The 17,492-nt window shown below is 43.5% G+C and overlaps 1 protein-coding gene across 1 annotated transcript in view; it reads right to left on the reverse strand.

Annotated features, from left to right (window-relative positions):
* mlycd (malonyl-CoA decarboxylase) overlaps window positions 1-16,085 on the reverse strand; it is a 77,096-nt gene extending 61,011 nt beyond the window's left edge. Inside the window, exon 1 of the mRNA XM_079502145.1 lies at window positions 15,365-16,085. Coding sequence (XP_079358271.1) covers window positions 15,365-15,979 — 615 coding nt within the window. The 5' untranslated portion in view covers window positions 15,980-16,085. The remainder of the gene's footprint in view (window positions 1-15,364) is intronic.
* Between the last annotated feature and the right edge of the window lie 1,407 nt (window positions 16,086-17,492).

The following is a 17,492-nucleotide window of genomic DNA, read 5'->3' on the forward strand; positions in this document are numbered from 1 at the left end:
GCTGATCTACAAGCTTATAAGTCAGACTCATATCACACTGTCCTTCCGAAGGCACATTTTTGTTTTGCGTATGGCTTATTAGCCAGGCTTGGTTTTAATGGCTGAATGCATGTTTTGTTGCGTTATTCCTCAGAGTTGGGTTCCATCATTTTGTAAAAAATAAATAAAAAATAAATAATAATAATAATTATTATTATTATTATTATTTATTTTGTATTTTTTTTAAATGGCAGATACTTTAGCTATACCTTAGCTAACTAAAAATGGCAGATCTACAAGCTTGGTGCCGCGCTATGAGCTTGTAGATCTGCCATTTTTAGTCAACTACCAACACTTTTTACACACTGCAGGCATCTTAAATATGACTGGTGCATATCACATTATTAAAGTACAGTAAATACTGAGGTGAGTGCAAGGTGAATCAGGGTAAATAAAATGAGCTGACACAGAGGAGCAGCATACACCTCCAACTGCCAGAAATATACTCCGAAAAACACCTTAATGAAGTGATCAATAAAGTGATCTCGAATCATAGATTCTGGCAAACCTTCAAATGGAGACAGAGCCAAGCAGTATAAGCTGTGCCTGGCACAGTTTCACAAGCTATTAAAATTATTGATGGGTGCAGCTGTATTTTCACTTAGTGTACGTGCCTGCGAACACCAAAGGAAGAAAGGTCAAACATTTAGGTGGTGGAAATACCAAGAGGACTTTTTCTGGGGTCGCTGGTACTCACTGCAACAGGAGCAGCACCACTATAGTTCTCTTAAAGGACCACTTCACCACTTTTCAACATCTCTTCATATAATTGGTCCTCACTAATGTTCATGATAAAACACCACCATTTTTCCCTACTCAGTCTGGGTCTCATAGGAGGGCTTTGGGCAGTTCGGACACCCGTCCACCAGTGACATCATCATTAGGCAGATTTTTTTTAAACAAGATTTGTTTTAAAATATATTTAGATTTGTATTATCGTGAGAACGATGGCTTCAACTTTTGCATTGCAACTTTTCAGGAAATTAAAGCCTGCCGTTTCTATTAGCTTGGATTCACCATCGATGATGTCACTGGTGGACGGGTTTCTGAACTGCCCACAGCCTTCCTATGAGACACAGACAGAATTTTATCATGAACATTAGTTAGGACCAATTATAGGAAGAGACGTTGAAAAGTGGTGAAGTGGTCCTTTAAAGGTGATATAGACAAGTTTTCAATTGTAATATATATATATATAGTTTTGGCCTTTTTTCCCCTATAGCATCCCCTGTATGATGCTGCTGTGGTGTTTTCCTGCAGGCCGACACTACCGTTGGCTGCCTCTGGGGGGTGTTGTCCTGCAGGCAGACACTACCGTTGGCTGCCTCTAGGGGGTGTTGTCCTGCAGGAAGACACTACCGTTGGCTGCCTCTGGGTAGTGTTGTCCTGCAGGCAGACACTGCCGTTGGCTGCCTCTGGGTAGTGTTGTCCTGCAGGCAGACACTACCGTTGGCTGCCTCTAGGGGGTGTTGTCCTGCAGGCAGACACTACCGTTGGCTGCCTCTGGGATGCTTTGAGTTCTAGGTGTTTATAACTCGGGACGTCGAGGTGTGAGGGGGGAGGAGCCGAGGAGGGCTTAGTGGGGGGGTGAGGCGGAGTTTTAGCCAATCACAGCGAGGGTGTCTTAAAACTTAAGACAAACTTAAAAGCCCCAGTCCCCACTGAGCACAGTTTTATAATGAATACGTGAATTACGCGATGCAATATATATTTCCCCTAAAAAGATATTAGTTTGGGGCCCGGCCCGGCCCCAAACCACGCTCGCCGAGCAGCGGCCAGGCAGAGGAGGAGAGGGTTCCTTCCGAGTCATTCCGAGACGAGAGATCGTCGGATGATCGGACCCCCACCAAATCTCCTGGTTACATCAATATCGTTCATGTGAAGTGGGTTGTATGTGGTTATTTGTTGAAGTTGGTGGAAGTCGCTATAGCCAGTGAATCACCGTCACCAGCACCGGCTGATCACCGGGGCTCCGTCGGCACGGCCGTCTGGAGCCTGCCTGGCGGGTTGAAGCATGGATTCTACAGTGGTCACGGTCCACGAGAGGGTCAATGATGACAGATCATCATCATAGTGAATCAGCGATTTTTGATCATTACAATGAATAACCGTGGACAAAGTAGTTCACATGAACGATGCTGTGGGGTGGCCGGGGGGGCATTTGAGGGGCAATATATATTCCATCCCAGCAGCAACAACAACCCCATAGCCATGACCTGGCTCGGCCAATAGAATGACAGGGGGAGGGGGGTGGAGCTACATTTGAATCTGTTCCTTCCTGCCCAGTACACCAAAGGTCAATTGGCCTTGCCCCTAAGATGATGACATTCCAGACCTGCACAGCACTGAGTCTGACCTGGATGAAAATGTATACATTTAGCATAGCAGCATGCCAATTAAGTCAGAATTAACGGTAATGTACGTCTTTGACCTGAGACTACATTTCAGTACACTACACAATGTCTAGAAAACGTTTTAGCCCCATGTATAGTTCTGACTTCTGAAGCACAATTCTGATTCAAGTTCCATCTAGTATTAGAAAGTGGTCCAAAGGTCAGGGCCTTGCAGCAGCAGGCTGTGATGAAATGTGAGCCCCTTTGCTTTGGGACATGGGGATGAGAGCACAGCTCTCTCTGTCTGCCCCCTTTACTCTGACACTTTGAAATACACTGCAGGATTAGAAAGGCTGCATCACAGAAAGTATCAATCATTTAGGCTGCAAATGTCAGGCCGTATTTGAATGCAAAGTAGCTAAAAAGCTGTAATAAATTCACACAGCATCTTAACCCATTCTGGGCGGGAACGCCTTTGGTGTTTTAAGCATTATGTTATACTTAACTGTTGAAAAATAGCAGATCTAAAAAAAAATTTAAATCGTGAAAATGTGGAGCAAATCTTTGAATAGATATTCTTTCAGAGCGAACCTTTTTAACTCAAATCTTTGCTTCTGGGGGGTCCCTGGGACAACATATTTTCAGATGAGGGTCGGCGGCCAATTACATATATTCTTTGGGGTCCTTCACATGAAAATGTTTGAGAACGACTGGCATAGAAACATGGGTTTTTCAGAAAAGTGTCATAATTTCGAAGACAATTTAGTAAAATCGTCCTCAGGTATAAATGCGTTAAAAGTACCAAACTTCCGATGGCGCGGTGGTGTGATTGATAAGCCGATGCAAGGCAACGACCCCTTTTGTGAAGGACATACCATCCCTCAGAACAAAGCGCAACGTAAAGGCCCCCAGTGTCCATTTAACTAAAAGGGGGGGGATGGAACTGTATTCAATTGAATGGAGCCCTTAACACCATCGGGAACACATTTGTGCAAATGGACCTAAATGGACCTAAATGGACCTAAATGGACCTAAATGGACCCTTGCGGAACAATTTGTACAAATGAAAACTCAGGGTTTTCAGTAGCGGACAGACAGTAGCACATTGCATTTATTAGTACGTGTTTTTTCCGAGTAAGTGTACAGTACCGTTTTCTACCTGCACAAGAAGCATTTCTGCCTTCCAAAGCCTAGTGCCAACTGCCAAGTATCCATATAGCATGTGTATGGACTTTGTAGTGATTTGCGATACTATTGACTATAGTCTCGCATAGCCAGACAACTATTCCACAATCTCCGAATGCTATATAGAGTCTGGACCTACAGCCCCATGAGCTGAGTAAGGAATGCTATATAGAGTCTGGAACTATAGCCCCATGAGCTGAGTAAGGAATGCTATAAAGAGTCTGGAACTACAGCCACCATGAGCTGAGTAAGAAATGCTATAGAGTCTGGAACTATAGCCCATGAGCTGAGTAAGGAATGCTACTGTATATAGTCTGGAACTATAGCCCCATGAGCTGAGTAAGGAATGCTACTGTATATAGTCTGGAACTATAGCCCCATGAGCTGAGTAAGGAATGCTATATAGAGTCTGGAACTATAGCCCCATGAGCTGAGTAAGGAATGCTATATAGAGTCTGGAACTATAGCCCCATGAGCTGAGTAAGGAATGCTATATAGAGTCTGGAACTATAGCCACCATGAGCTGAGTAAGGAATGCTATATAGAGTCTGGAACTATAGCCACCATGAGCTGAGTAAGGAATGCTATATAGAGTGGAACTATAGCCCCCATGAGCTGAGTAAGGAATGCTATATAGAGTCTGGAACTATAGCCACCATGAGCTGAGTAAGGAATGCTATATAGAGTGGAACTATAGCCCCCATGAGCTGAGTAAGGAATGCTATATAGAGTCTGGAACTATAGCCACCATGAGCTGAGTAAGGAATGCTATATAGAGTGGAACTATAGCCACCATGAGCTGAGTAAGGAATGCTATATAGAGTGGAACTATAGCCCCCATGAGCTGAGTAAGGAATGCTATATAGAGTCTGGAACTATAGCCCCATGAGCTGAGTAAGGAATGCTATATAGAGTGGAACTATAGCCACCATGAGCTGAGTAAGGAATGCTATATAGAGTGGAACTATAGCCCCCATGAGCTGAGTAAGGAATGCTATATAGAGTCTGGAACTATAGCCCCCATGAGCTGAGTAAGGAATGCTATATAGAGTCTGGAACTATAGCCCCATGAGCTGAGTAAGGAATGGTATATAGAGTGGAACTATAGCCCCCATGAGCTGAGTAAGGAATGCTATATAGAGTCTGGAACTATAGCCCCATGAGCTGAGTAAGGAATGCTATATAGAGTGGAACTATAGCCACCATGAGCTGAGTAAGGAATGCTATATAGAGTGGAACTATAGCCCCCATGAGCTGAGTAAGGAATGCTATATAGAGTCTGGAACTATAGCCCCATGAGCTGAGTAAGGAATGCTATATAGAGTCTGGAACTATAGCCCCCATGAGCTGAGTAAGGAATGCTATATAGAGTCTGGAACTATAGCCCCATGAGCTGAGTAAGGAATGGTATATAGAGTGGAACTATAGCCCCATGAGCTGAGTAAGGAATGGTATATAGAGTCTGGAACTACAGCCACCATGAGCTGAGTAAGGAATGCTATATAGAAACTGAGTGCCCTCCAACCCCACAAGGCCACAGGCCATGACAACATTCCCTCCAAATTTCTCAGAGACTCAGCCATCTCTATAGCTCCAATCATCACCCACATAGTAAACCTCTCCATCAAACAGGGACAGGTCCCCCAAGATTTCAAACTGGCCAAAGTAACCCCCTTGCACAAGAAAGGGAGTAAATTAGACCCCGGCAACTACCGCCCTATTTCTATTCTTAGTTCCATCTCGAAAGTGATGGAAAAAATAGTCTATGAACAGGTTGAAAAGTATCTTGCCACTAATAAATTATTGTACGAGTTCCAATCTGGCTTCAGAACATCTCACTCCACTGACACATGCCTTCTCTATTTGAGCGACCACATCAAACAAGAGGTGGACGCTGGCAAATACTGCGGCATGGTCATGCTGGACCTCCAAAAGGCTTTTGACACCGTGAACCACTCCATACTGGTTAACAAGCTAAAAGCAATTGGTTTCGATAGCACATCAGTGAGCTGGATGCAATCCTACCTGGAGGGGAGAGAACAGATGGTGGAAGTGAACGGAACACTGTCCCCCCCCCTCCCAGTGAGCTGTGGCGTTCCACAAGGAAGCATACTAGGACCTCTACTGTTCCTAATATATGTAAACGACATGACTTCAGCTTGTGACTGCAACTTGTTCCTGTTCGCAGATGACTCAGCACTGCTGGTCTCGGACAGGGACAAACTGCAGGTTGAAAATGCCCTCAGCTCTGAACTCGGTAGAATCTGCACCTGGCTCGCTGATAACAAACTATCTTTACACCTGGGAAAAACTGAATCCATTCTCTTTGGCTCTATTAGTAATCTCAGCAAGGCAAATGGCTTCTTGGTTAGAGTGGGTGACAATGTTATCACACGTAAAGATGAAATTACCTACCTAGGTTCCATCCTGGAGGCTAATCTTTCCGGTGATAAAATGGCCACCAACGTAATCAAAAAAGTCAACCATAGAACAAGATTCCTCTACAGGATCTCCTCACTGGTCAACAAAAACACCTTGAAGACCTTAACAGGAGCCCTTGTACAGGGTTTCTTTGACTATGCATGCACCTCCTGGTACCACAGCACCTCAAAGGCCCTTAAAACCAGGCTCCAGACTTCCCAAAACAAACTGGTCAGGCTCCTACTTGATCTAGCCCCCCGAACCCACCTCACCCCTGCCCACTTCGACAGGCTGGAATGGCTTAGGGTCGACGACAGAGTACAGCATCTTGCAATGGGTCTGGTCCACAAGATTCGATACACCACCAAGATACCCATGTACCTGTCTAGATACTTCCTTAATGTTAACGAAGTCCACACCCACAACACCAGAGGGAGTGCAACGAACCATGTACAACCCAGATTCGGCACAAACAAGGGACTAAATTATTTTCGCTCCTATGCCACCAAAATGTGGAACACCCTACCAACTGTCATTAAGACATGCGAATCCCTTGACTCCTTCAAAACCACTCTCAAAGGGCACCTACGGATGGCTGCAATTCGAAACTGGCCCCCGTAAAATCTGAATCCCCCCCCACCGCCCCCCCCTTTTTCCCCTCACTGTATATATTTCTTTTCCCTTTTTACCTCCTTTATGATGAATTCCTGTTCTGTCTATAGAAGTGTCTATTTGTACGTCTCTAAATGTTTTGATGATTTGAACATGGTGGACCCTATTGGAAACAAGTGTAATGCTTAATTGGGTCGTCCACTCACAGTTAACAGCCTTTGTATTGAGTTTGTGCTTGAAATGTACTGTAATTCTGCAAACTGTTAATAAATTCTTCAATCAATCAATCAAAAAGAGTCTGGAACTACAGCCACCATGAGCTGAGTAAGGGGGGCTATATAGAGTCTGGAACTATAGCCCCCATGAGCTGAGTAAGGAATGCTATATAGGGTCTGGAACTATAGCCCCATGAGCTGAGTAAGGAATGGTATATAGAGTCTGGAACTATAGCCCCCATGAGCTGAGTAAGGAATGCTATATCGAGTCTGGAACTATAGCCCCATGAGCTGAGTAAGGAATGCTATATAGAGTCTGGAACTATAGCCCCATGAGCTGAGTAAGGAATGCTATATAGAGTCTGGAACTATAGCCCCATGAGCTGAGTAAGGAATGCTATATAGAGTCTGGAACTATAGCCACCATGAGCTGAGTAAGGAATGCTATATAGAGTCTGGAACTATAGCCACCATGAGCTGAGTAAGGAATGCTATATAGAGTGGAACTATAGCCCCCATGAGCTGAGTAAGGAATGCTATATAGAGTGGAACTATAGCCCCCATGAGCTGAGTAAGGAATGCTATATAGAGTGGAACTATAGCCCCATGAGCTGAGTAAGGAATGCTATATAGAGTGGAACTATAGCCCCCATGAGCTGAGTAAGGAATGCTATATAGAGTGGAACTATAGCCCCCATGAGCTGAGTAAGGAATGCTATATAGAGTGGAACTATAGCCCCCATGAGCTGAGTAAGGAATGCTATATAGAGTGGAACTATAGCCCCCATGAGCTGAGTAAGGAATGCTATATAGAGTGGAACTATAGCCCCCATGAGCTGAGTAAGGAATGCTATATAGAGTGGAACTATAGCCCCATGAGCTGAGTAAGGAATGGTATATAGAGTGGAACTATAGCCCCCATGAGCTGAGTAAGGAATGGTATATAGAGTCTGGAACTATAGCCCCCATGAGCTGAGTAAGGAATGGTATATAGAGTCTGGAACTACAGCCACCATGAGCTGAGTAAGGAATGCTATATAGAAACTGAGTGCCCTCCAACCCCACAAGGCCACAGGCCATGACAACATTCCCTCCAAATTTCTCAGAGACTCAGCCATCTCTATAGCTCCAATCATCACCCACATAGTAAACCTCTCCATCAAACAGGGACAGGTCCCCCAAGATTTCAAACTGGCCAAAGTAACCCCCTTGCACAAGAAAGGGAGTAAATTAGACCCCGGCAACTACCGCCCTATTTCTATTCTTAGTTCCATCTCGAAAGTGATGGAAAAAATAGTCTATGAACAGGTTGAAAAGTATCTTGCCACTAATAAATTATTGTACGAGTTCCAATCTGGCTTCAGAACATCTCACTCCACTGACACATGCCTTCTCTATTTGAGCGACCACATCAAACAAGAGGTGGACGCTGGCAAATACTGCGGCATGGTCATGCTGGACCTCCAAAAGGCTTTTGACACCGTGAACCACTCCATACTGGTTAACAAGCTAAAAGCAATTGGTTTCGATAGCACATCAGTGAGCTGGATGCAATCCTACCTGGAGGGGAGAGAACAGATGGTGGAAGTGAACGGAACACTGTCCCCCCAGTGAGCTGTGGCGTTCCACAAGGAAGCATACTAGGACCTCTACTGTTCCTAATATATGTAAACGACATGACTTCAGCTTGTGACTGCAACTTGTTCCTGTTCGCAGATGACTCAGCACTGCTGGTCTCGGACAGGGACAAACTGCAGGTTGAAAATGCCCTCAGCTCTGAACTCGGTAGAATCTGCACCTGGCTCGCTGATAACAAACTATCTTTACACCTGGGAAAAACTGAATCCATTCTCTTTGGCTCTATTAGTAATCTCAGCAAGGCAAATGGCTTCTTGGTTAGAGTGGGTGACAATGTTATCACACGTAAAGATGAAATTACCTACCTAGGTTCCATCCTGGAGGCTAATCTTTCCGGTGATAAAATGGCCACCAACGTAATCAAAAAAGTCAACCATAGAACAAGATTCCTCTACAGGATCTCCTCACTGGTCAACAAAAACACCTTGAAGACCTTAACAGGAGCCCTTGTACAGGGTTTCTTTGACTATGCATGCACCTCCTGGTACCACAGCACCTCAAAGGCCCTTAAAACCAGGCTCCAGACTTCCCAAAACAAACTGGTCAGGCTCCTACTTGATCTAGCCCCCCGAACCCACCTCACCCCTGCCCACTTCGACAGGCTGGAATGGCTTAGGGTCGACGACAGAGTACAGCATCTTGCAATGGGTCTGGTCCACAAGATTCGATACACCACCAAGATACCCATGTACCTGTCTAGATACTTCCTTAATGTTAACGAAGTCCACACCCACAACACCAGAGGGAGTGCAACGAACCATGTACAACCCAGATTCGGCACAAACAAGGGACTAAATTCTTTTCGCTCCTATGCCACCAAAATGTGGAACACCCTACCAACTGTCATTAAGACATGCGAATCCCTTGACTCCTTCAAAACCACTCTCAAAGGGCACCTACGGATGGCTGCAATTCGAAACTGGCCCCCGTAAAATCTGAATCCCCCCCCACCGCCCCCCCCTTTTTCCCCTCACTGTATATATTTCTTTTCCCTTTTTACCTCCTTTATGATGAATTCCTGTTCTGTCTATAGAAGTGTCTATTTGTACGTCTCTAAATGTTTTGATGATTTGAACATGGTGGACCCTATTGGAAACAAGTGTAATGCTTAATTGGGTCGTCCACTCACAGTTAACAGCCTTTGTATTGAGTTTGTGCTTGAAATGTACTGTAATTCTGCAAACTGTTAATAAATTCTTCAATCAATCAATCAAAAAGAGTCTGGAACTACAGCCACCATGAGCTGAGTAAGGGGGGCTATATAGAGTCTGGAACTATAGCCCCCATGAGCTGAGTAAGGAATGCTATATAGGGTCTGGAACTATAGCCCCATGAGCTGAGTAAGGAATGGTATATAGAGTCTGGAACTATAGCCCCCATGAGCTGAGTAAGGAATGGTATATAGAGTCTGGAACTATAGCCCCCATGAGCTGAGTAACGGAAGCTGCCATTTCCGTATTTTAAAATATCTTTACATTTTATTTTTGTATTTTCTTTTCTGCTAAGCAACAAGCTATATATACTTAGATGATTTCTATTTATATTAGAATACATTTGCAGACGAAACGGACGTGGGGAGGAGGCTCCACTTCAGCTCTTCCGTTGGTCCAGACTGTATGATGAAGCATTTGGAAATAGCCAGAGTCAACAGTCTGTAACGCGAGACCACTATGTGTTGTTTTTGGCAGCAAATTTTGATTTCAGTTTTAGTTGTAGTCTCTTCAACACTTTTAATTTAGTTTCAGTCACATTTTAGTCACCTGGAATGTTTTAGTGTTAGTCTAGTTTTAGTCGACTAAATATCATAGGATTTTAGTCAACTAAATCTACAGTTGATTTAGTCGACTAAAATGTATTTTGGCGGGCGTTGATGCCATCGTAATAACTGTTTTTACACTTGCTGAAAATAGCCGATCTACGCGTTGTGAGCTTGTAGATCGGCTATTTTCAGCATGCAACCAAGTGTAAAATGACTCTTACTTAATCTCTTGTCCACTAGTCCCTTCCTAACATTTTAGTCTAGTTTTTATTTGTTGACGAAATCATCAGTATATTTAGTCTTAGTTTTAGTCATCATGGCTTAGTTTTCATTTAGTTTCAATTTAGTTTCCGTCAGTGAAAAAAGGTAGTCGACGAACATTTTTTGTTTTAGTCGACGAAAACAACACTGGACTATGACTGATACTATGACACTTCCTGTTCCTATATTCTCTATTCTATCATTGCCTAATTCTAAATCTTCCTGTAACTGCATTGAGAGCTGGCTAAATCAAATTAGGCCATTCTTTTACACCCACCTGTTTAATAAAGTCTGTTGATTGTTCTTCTGATTCCATTTGCTTGTTAATTATTATTCTTGGCTCCTCTTACTTATTTTTGACTCCACTTGTAACGTTTAAGCATAGTTTTGAATATCAGCCTTTGATTTCTTTCTCGTCTAGAATGTGATTGTCCACATAATTCTCACCTGTCACCACTAGAGGCCTGTTTCACAACATTTGAGATGACAGTAGTTTTATATTTTTTCTATAGGCTTTATATAAACACACATAAGTTCTACAAGCAAGTCACAGTCAGTGGTTGATTTCACTTTCAAAAACACTTTTTGGTCATTTTAACTCTACTCAGGTAGCCTATGTCAGCGGTTCCCAAAGTGGGGTCCGCGGACCCCTAGGGGTATGCGAAGCATAGCCAGGGGGTACCCGAAATAATTCCCCAAAAAATAATAATAATAAATACACTTTTTTTAACATTAAAATTATGTTTATCTACGTGGTCATTTCTGCCAAGTTGCGCAATAAACGTATTTTTTGTGTTGTTCATTGTGTTTCTCCCATGTTTGCTTTGGGCCAATAGCTGACATGATTACTAAAACTACAACATCAGTCAACCTGTCGTGACCCCAAACAGTAACAGCAGGACGCATGCTGCAGAAACAACAAAAAGACACAGGACACTTGAAAGGTTCCTGCGGCCGCTTCAGATGAGGGGGTACCTGGAAAAATGTCTACCTGGTCCAAAAAAGTTTGGGAACTCCTGGCCTATGTGAACACCCGGCTGCTGAATGAACAACGTGCCCCCCCCCCCCCCCCATCCCCGAGCCCCCTCTATAGTATTAAAAGGGTACTGATAATGGACTTGGTCTTGCACTGAACTTTGGACTTTGCACTATTACATTGCACCAGCACTTTGGGTTATTGTACAGTATGGTTATGTATTTGTATGCCAGTGGTGAAGCTCTAAACTGAATGTTGTTGTTTCATGCAAGCAATGACAATAAAGATCTATCTATCTATCTATCTACCCCAGATAGTTTTTAGGTTGCTTGATTCAGTATTTAATATTTGATAATTTGATAATAACTGTTTCTGGTGGTCCTTCTAATACGCAAGGAGCCGTGGTTTTTTCGTGATTTTGTTTTTACTCTCCTGCGTGGACTCCTGGAGGTGGAGCCTTTCCAGAAAAAATATTTAAAAATAAATGAAACAGTAAATTAATTACCAGAAAAAAAGACAGATATTTTCGATGAATCTAACATGGTTAAAATGGAGTTTTAACCAGCCTTTCCCTAGGGTAGGTACCCTCACAAAAACATGCAGTAATCCTGGTCTCTAAACTGCCTCCCCCTGGCCAGCCGGGGCGCCTGATGACGTCCAACCAGGGAAACTCCCCCCTGTCAGGTGTAAAGGAGCAACTGGACACTCAGGCATGAAGGAAGCATGAGTTCAAGTCTGTTGCTCTCCCCATGTCCCCCATATATGGGGACTAGGTTGGCGGAGGGTGTGTAGAGCCCAGGATCACATTAGATAATTGACACAGGGGTGAAAAATGGGTTACAAAATCGTGGGATAAAAATTATATAAAAAAAATGGTAAATGGTGCATTTACAGAGATTGTGCATTACATTCACCCATTCACACAAACATTCATACACCGATGGCAGCGGAAACCATGCAAGGCACCAACTAGCACATCGGGAGCAATTAGGGGTTCAGTGTCTTGCTCAAGGACACTTCGACAGTAACTCTGGGGGAGCCCGGGTTCGAACTGGCAACCTTACGGTTACCATCCAGGCACTCTACCCCTGAGCCACCGCTCATGAATATCTAGTAAATACTGAATCTAGCGACTTAAAAACTGTCTAGGGTGTTCACATAAGCCCTAGTAGCAGACAATATAGAGGGTCGCAGTCCCGTCCCCTTTCATGACGACGCCAGGCCCAGGAAATAATTCCCAATGCATTTTTCCCATAGACATTTCAAAAAGTATTTATTTAAAGACCTTTTAAGCGTCGTACGAAGCCAACTCGAGTCGTGACAAATCATGACAACAAACAATATTTTGGACCAAACAAATAATTATAAAGAAGACAAACAAAATATGTGTTGTAACCTGCCGTTTTTTCTACATTCTAATTATTTGTTTGGCCCAAAACATTGTGTTTATTGTCATGATTTGTCACGACAGGAGTTGGCTTTGTCCGCGGCGTAAACGTCTTTAAATAAATACTTTTTGAAAAGTCTATGAGGAAAATGAACAGGGATTTATTTTCAGGGTCTCTCGAGGGGGCGGGACTGCGACGGCCCAGGAAATGATTCTCCGTTCATTTTCCTCATAGACATTTCCTCAAATTACCGTTTTTTTAAAGTGAAATATGATCCCTTTAAGATGTTTTGTAAATGCATTGTGCAAACACTACGGAAATGTGTTTATAATATATTAAAACATAAAAATGTATCTATGAATACCTAAAGTATTTGCATATTCAGCACTTTAACTTATAGTAGAGCAATATAGTAACCAGGAGGAGTAGGAACCATTTATACTATTACAAGGGTTCAGTGTTGATTTCGTCGACTAAAACTAAGACGAAATATTTTCATCGACTACCTTTTTTCACTGACAAAAACTAAATGGAAACTAAATGAAAACTAAGCTATGATGACTGAAACTAAGACTAAATATACTGACAATTTCATCAAAACATAAAAACTAGACTAAATGTTAGGAAGGGACTAGTGGACAAGAGATCCACTATAAGTCATTTTACACTTGGTTGCATGCTGAAAATAGCAGATCTACAAGCTCTTGTGACATTCCAGATGACTAAAATGTGACTGAAACTAAATGAAAACTATTGAAGAGACTATGACTAAAACTAAAATCAAAATTTGCTGCCAAAAACAACACTGCAAGGGTTGTGTAACGCCAGGGCTCCACCGGACGCGTTGCGTCTCCGTCGCGTCGCGTCAAAAAACGCACCGGTTCAATTTTAATGCACGCGTCGCGTCTCCGTCAACACGGGCAGTGGAGCCACCCTTCATTGATTAAAAGGGAACATTCCCTGACGGTGACGGAGACGCGACGCTGACGCGCCCGGTGGAGCCCGGCCGTTAGTGTACTTCGCTGTGGTTCTCAAAGAGGACCCCAAGGGTACTTAATATATTTGTTTATATTCTTGAACACATGTAAGAAAGACCATAAAAAAAAAGAAGAAAAGAAAAGAAAAGAAAAATAAACATTTGAACAACACACATCTCATTATGTTGTTTTGGGGGTCCCTGGCACAAATATTTTCAGATGGGGGTCCGTGGAGAAATACATAGGCCTGTTCATTTGGGGGGGGGGGGGTCCTTGAAGGCTTGACACATTAATCCATTTTGACCTGAGATCAGATTCAAAAAATGTCTTCTGAATCCTGACAGTTTTCTGAAAAAGCTATGTTTCTGTGTCAGTGGTTCTTCGATTTTTCAAAAAATAGCAGACCTACAAGCTCGTAGTGGCGCGCTATGAGCTTGTAGATCTGCTATTTTTCAATAGCTAAAGCATAACGTAATGCTAACACCAAAAGGGGTTCCACTTCCTGCACAAAATGGGTTAAACAGTTTGAGAACCACTTGTTACTTTATCAGTTTGTCCTGCAGACGACGACAAAAGTACACTAGCTCAGTGGTTCCCAAACCTTTTCATGTCAAGGACCCCCAAATTGACACCAATTAGCCCGCGGACCCCCACTTGAAATGACATATGCCAGGGACCCCCATAAGAGAAGATTTGTACGGTTCTAGCAGTGATTCTCAACCAGTTTAATTCCAAGGACGTCCTCCAGTTTGACATGCATTCGTCTACGGACCCCCATTAATTAAATGGCATTTCTATCTCTGGGACCCCCAATTTATATTGTAAAATCAATTTTATTTTAACTCTAAGAGGGTCCATTTGGTTCCATTTTGTACACTCTCTGAGTTACAGACCCATAAGGGTCCATTTGGTTCCAAACTATAATTTAGCTGGGTACCCCCTGGAACTCCCTCAGGTACCCCTGGGGGTCCCCGGACCCCACTTTGGGAAGCACTGCTACTAGCTGTCACTGTGACAGTTTAGTGTAATTTCAAACTGGGGGGGGGGTCCTTGAAATTAAACAGGTTGAGAATCACTGCTAGAGCCGTAGAAATCTTCTCTTATGGGGGTCCCTGGCATATCTCTTCAAATGGGGGTCCGCAGGGCTAATTAGTGTCAATTTGGGGGTCCTTGACAAGTTGACATGAAAAGGTTTGTGAACCACTTCACTAGCTGTCACGGTGACAGTTCAGTGTCAAGACACTAAAGACAGCCAGTGTTTTGATGAATTGAACATGGTGGACCCTCTTGTAAACAAGTGTAATGCTTAATTGGGTCGTCCACTCACAGTTAAGTCTTTGTATGGAGTTTGTGCTTGAAATGTACTGTAATTCTGCAAACTGTTAATAAATATTTCAATCAAATCAATCGGTGTACTCTGAACACGAAACACCGCAAAGAAAGAATGTCCGCCGCGAGCCACCGTACCAAAATGTAAACATAACTTATGTTTACATTTTGGTACGGTGGCTCGCGGCGGACTTTCTTATGTTACATAAGCAAACATTATTGTTTTTTTACCCTGACGTGGGGGCTGTCGGTGGCCTTGGACGAGATCATGTCCAGCACGTCGGCCCGCAGGTCCACCAGGAACTTCACCCCGCCCGTCACCCTGCTGACGCCGCTCAGGGTCTGCATGTAGCGGGGCGTCAGCGCGTAGCGGAGCCGGTCCTCGGCCTGCAGGATGGTGGCCACGTCCCGCTTCTGGATGGTCTCCAGCAGCTTCACGGACAGCTCGGACACGCTCCAGTGGTCCACGCCGCACTCCCGGGACAGCTTCTCCACGAAGGACAGCCTCTGGTGGTCCCGGTCCAGGTCCCCCCGGGGAGGGAGGCCCTGGTAGAAGGCGATGAGGTCCAGGCTGTTGGACTCCGCCGGAGGAGGGGTCTTGTCCCGGGTCTCGTACGAGGGGAGAGGCGCGACCACCCGGGCCAGGATCTCCTCCATGGAGGAGGTGGTGGAGGTCGTGGTGGTGGATGAAAATAAACGGGGGTAGTGGTGGTGGTGTTGTTGGTGGTCTCTGGAGGAGAAGAGACCCGATCGGGCCCCGGCGCTCACACCGGTTCGGTAGCGCCAGCACCTCGCACTGATGTCCCGCAGCAGAGTCCGCACTATGAGGTGGTGGTGGGGGGTCATGGCACTGACACGATGGCCGTCACATAAACACAGGACAGCAGCTCAGGTTTCAGATCAGTGTCATGAGTGTCACACCACTGAGGAACACAATGTTGCTCCAGTCCAGAGTCCATGATGATTCCTTTCCGGGGTCTCTCTTCTTAAAGAGACAGCGCTGCAATAATGAGGCTCCTGTCCTGGCAGCAAATTTTGATTTTAGTTTTAGTCATAGTCTCTTGAATAGTTTTCATTTAGTTTTAGTCACCTGGAATGTTTTAGTGTTGGTCTAGTTTCAGACAACTAAATATCATAAGATTTTAGTCGACTAAATGAAATCTACGGCTGATTTAAATAATAATAAATAAAATAATTATTAATATTATTATTATTATTATTGCGGCTGATTTAGTCGATTTAGTCGGGCCTTGATGCCGTCGTAATGACTGATTTTACCCCTGCTGAAAATAGCAGATCTACAAGCTCACAACGCGTTGCAGCGCAATTTTCAGCATGCAACCAATTGTAAAATTACTTATGTCTTCTCTACTGGCTCCCTTTCTAACATTTTAGTCTAGTTTTTATTTGTTGACAAAAATGTCAGTATATTTATTTAGTCTTAGTTTTAGTCATCATAGCTTAGTTTTCATTTAGTTTCCATTTAGTTTTCGTCGGTGGAAAAAGGTAGTCGACGAACATTTTGTTCGTCTTAGTTTTAGTCGACAAAATCAACACTGAACTGAACTCTTGCCATTGCAATCAATGAAAATATCCACAGGGAAATAGGAAATAAAGGACAAATAGGAAATAGGAAATAGGAAATACAGGACAAATAGGCTCCGATAGTGATTTGTTTTATTAAAAGTTGTTACATCCTCAAGATGCCATGCTAAATAGCACAATCAAAGTCAGCTATTCAACAAGCATGAACATGTACAAGGAGACCACCGTGTGTAGTAGTAGGCTACTACACAACACTCATATGAAGAATACCTGAGTGCCACACAGGCTGTTATGCTTTTGAAGTACCAGTTACAGCATCTCAAAGGGCCCATCCCTTCAATAAACATCTGAACTCTGTAGCCTAAATGGGACAGTGCATGGAAGCATGATGCACATAACTGATTATTGCACATTTGAGTATTGTAGCACCAACTACATGGTCATATAGCAGGCAATCCTATCCCGAGTGGCTGAGTAGCCTTGGTAACCAACAGCTATAGGCAGGCACTGGGGTACAATTTTTGTTTATTTATTTAATGAAATTAAATTTGTAACCCATTTTTCACAGGGTGCCAATAGAGCGTCGCAGTCCCGCCCCCTACCAGGGCCCAGGAAATGATTCTCTGTTCATTTTCCTCAGACATTTCAAAAAGTATTTATTTAAAGACGTTTACGCCAACAAACACAATTTTTTGGGCCGAACAAATAATTATAAAGAAGAAAAAAACGGCAGGTTACAACACTTTTTTTGTTGTTTTTCTTCTTTGTAATTATTTGTTTGGTCCAAAATATTGTGTTTGTTGTCATGAGTTGT

Source organism: Electrona antarctica (genome assembly GCF_951216825.1).
Source record: "Electrona antarctica genome assembly, chromosome: 5".
NCBI lineage: Eukaryota > Metazoa > Chordata > Actinopteri > Myctophiformes > Myctophidae > Electrona > Electrona antarctica.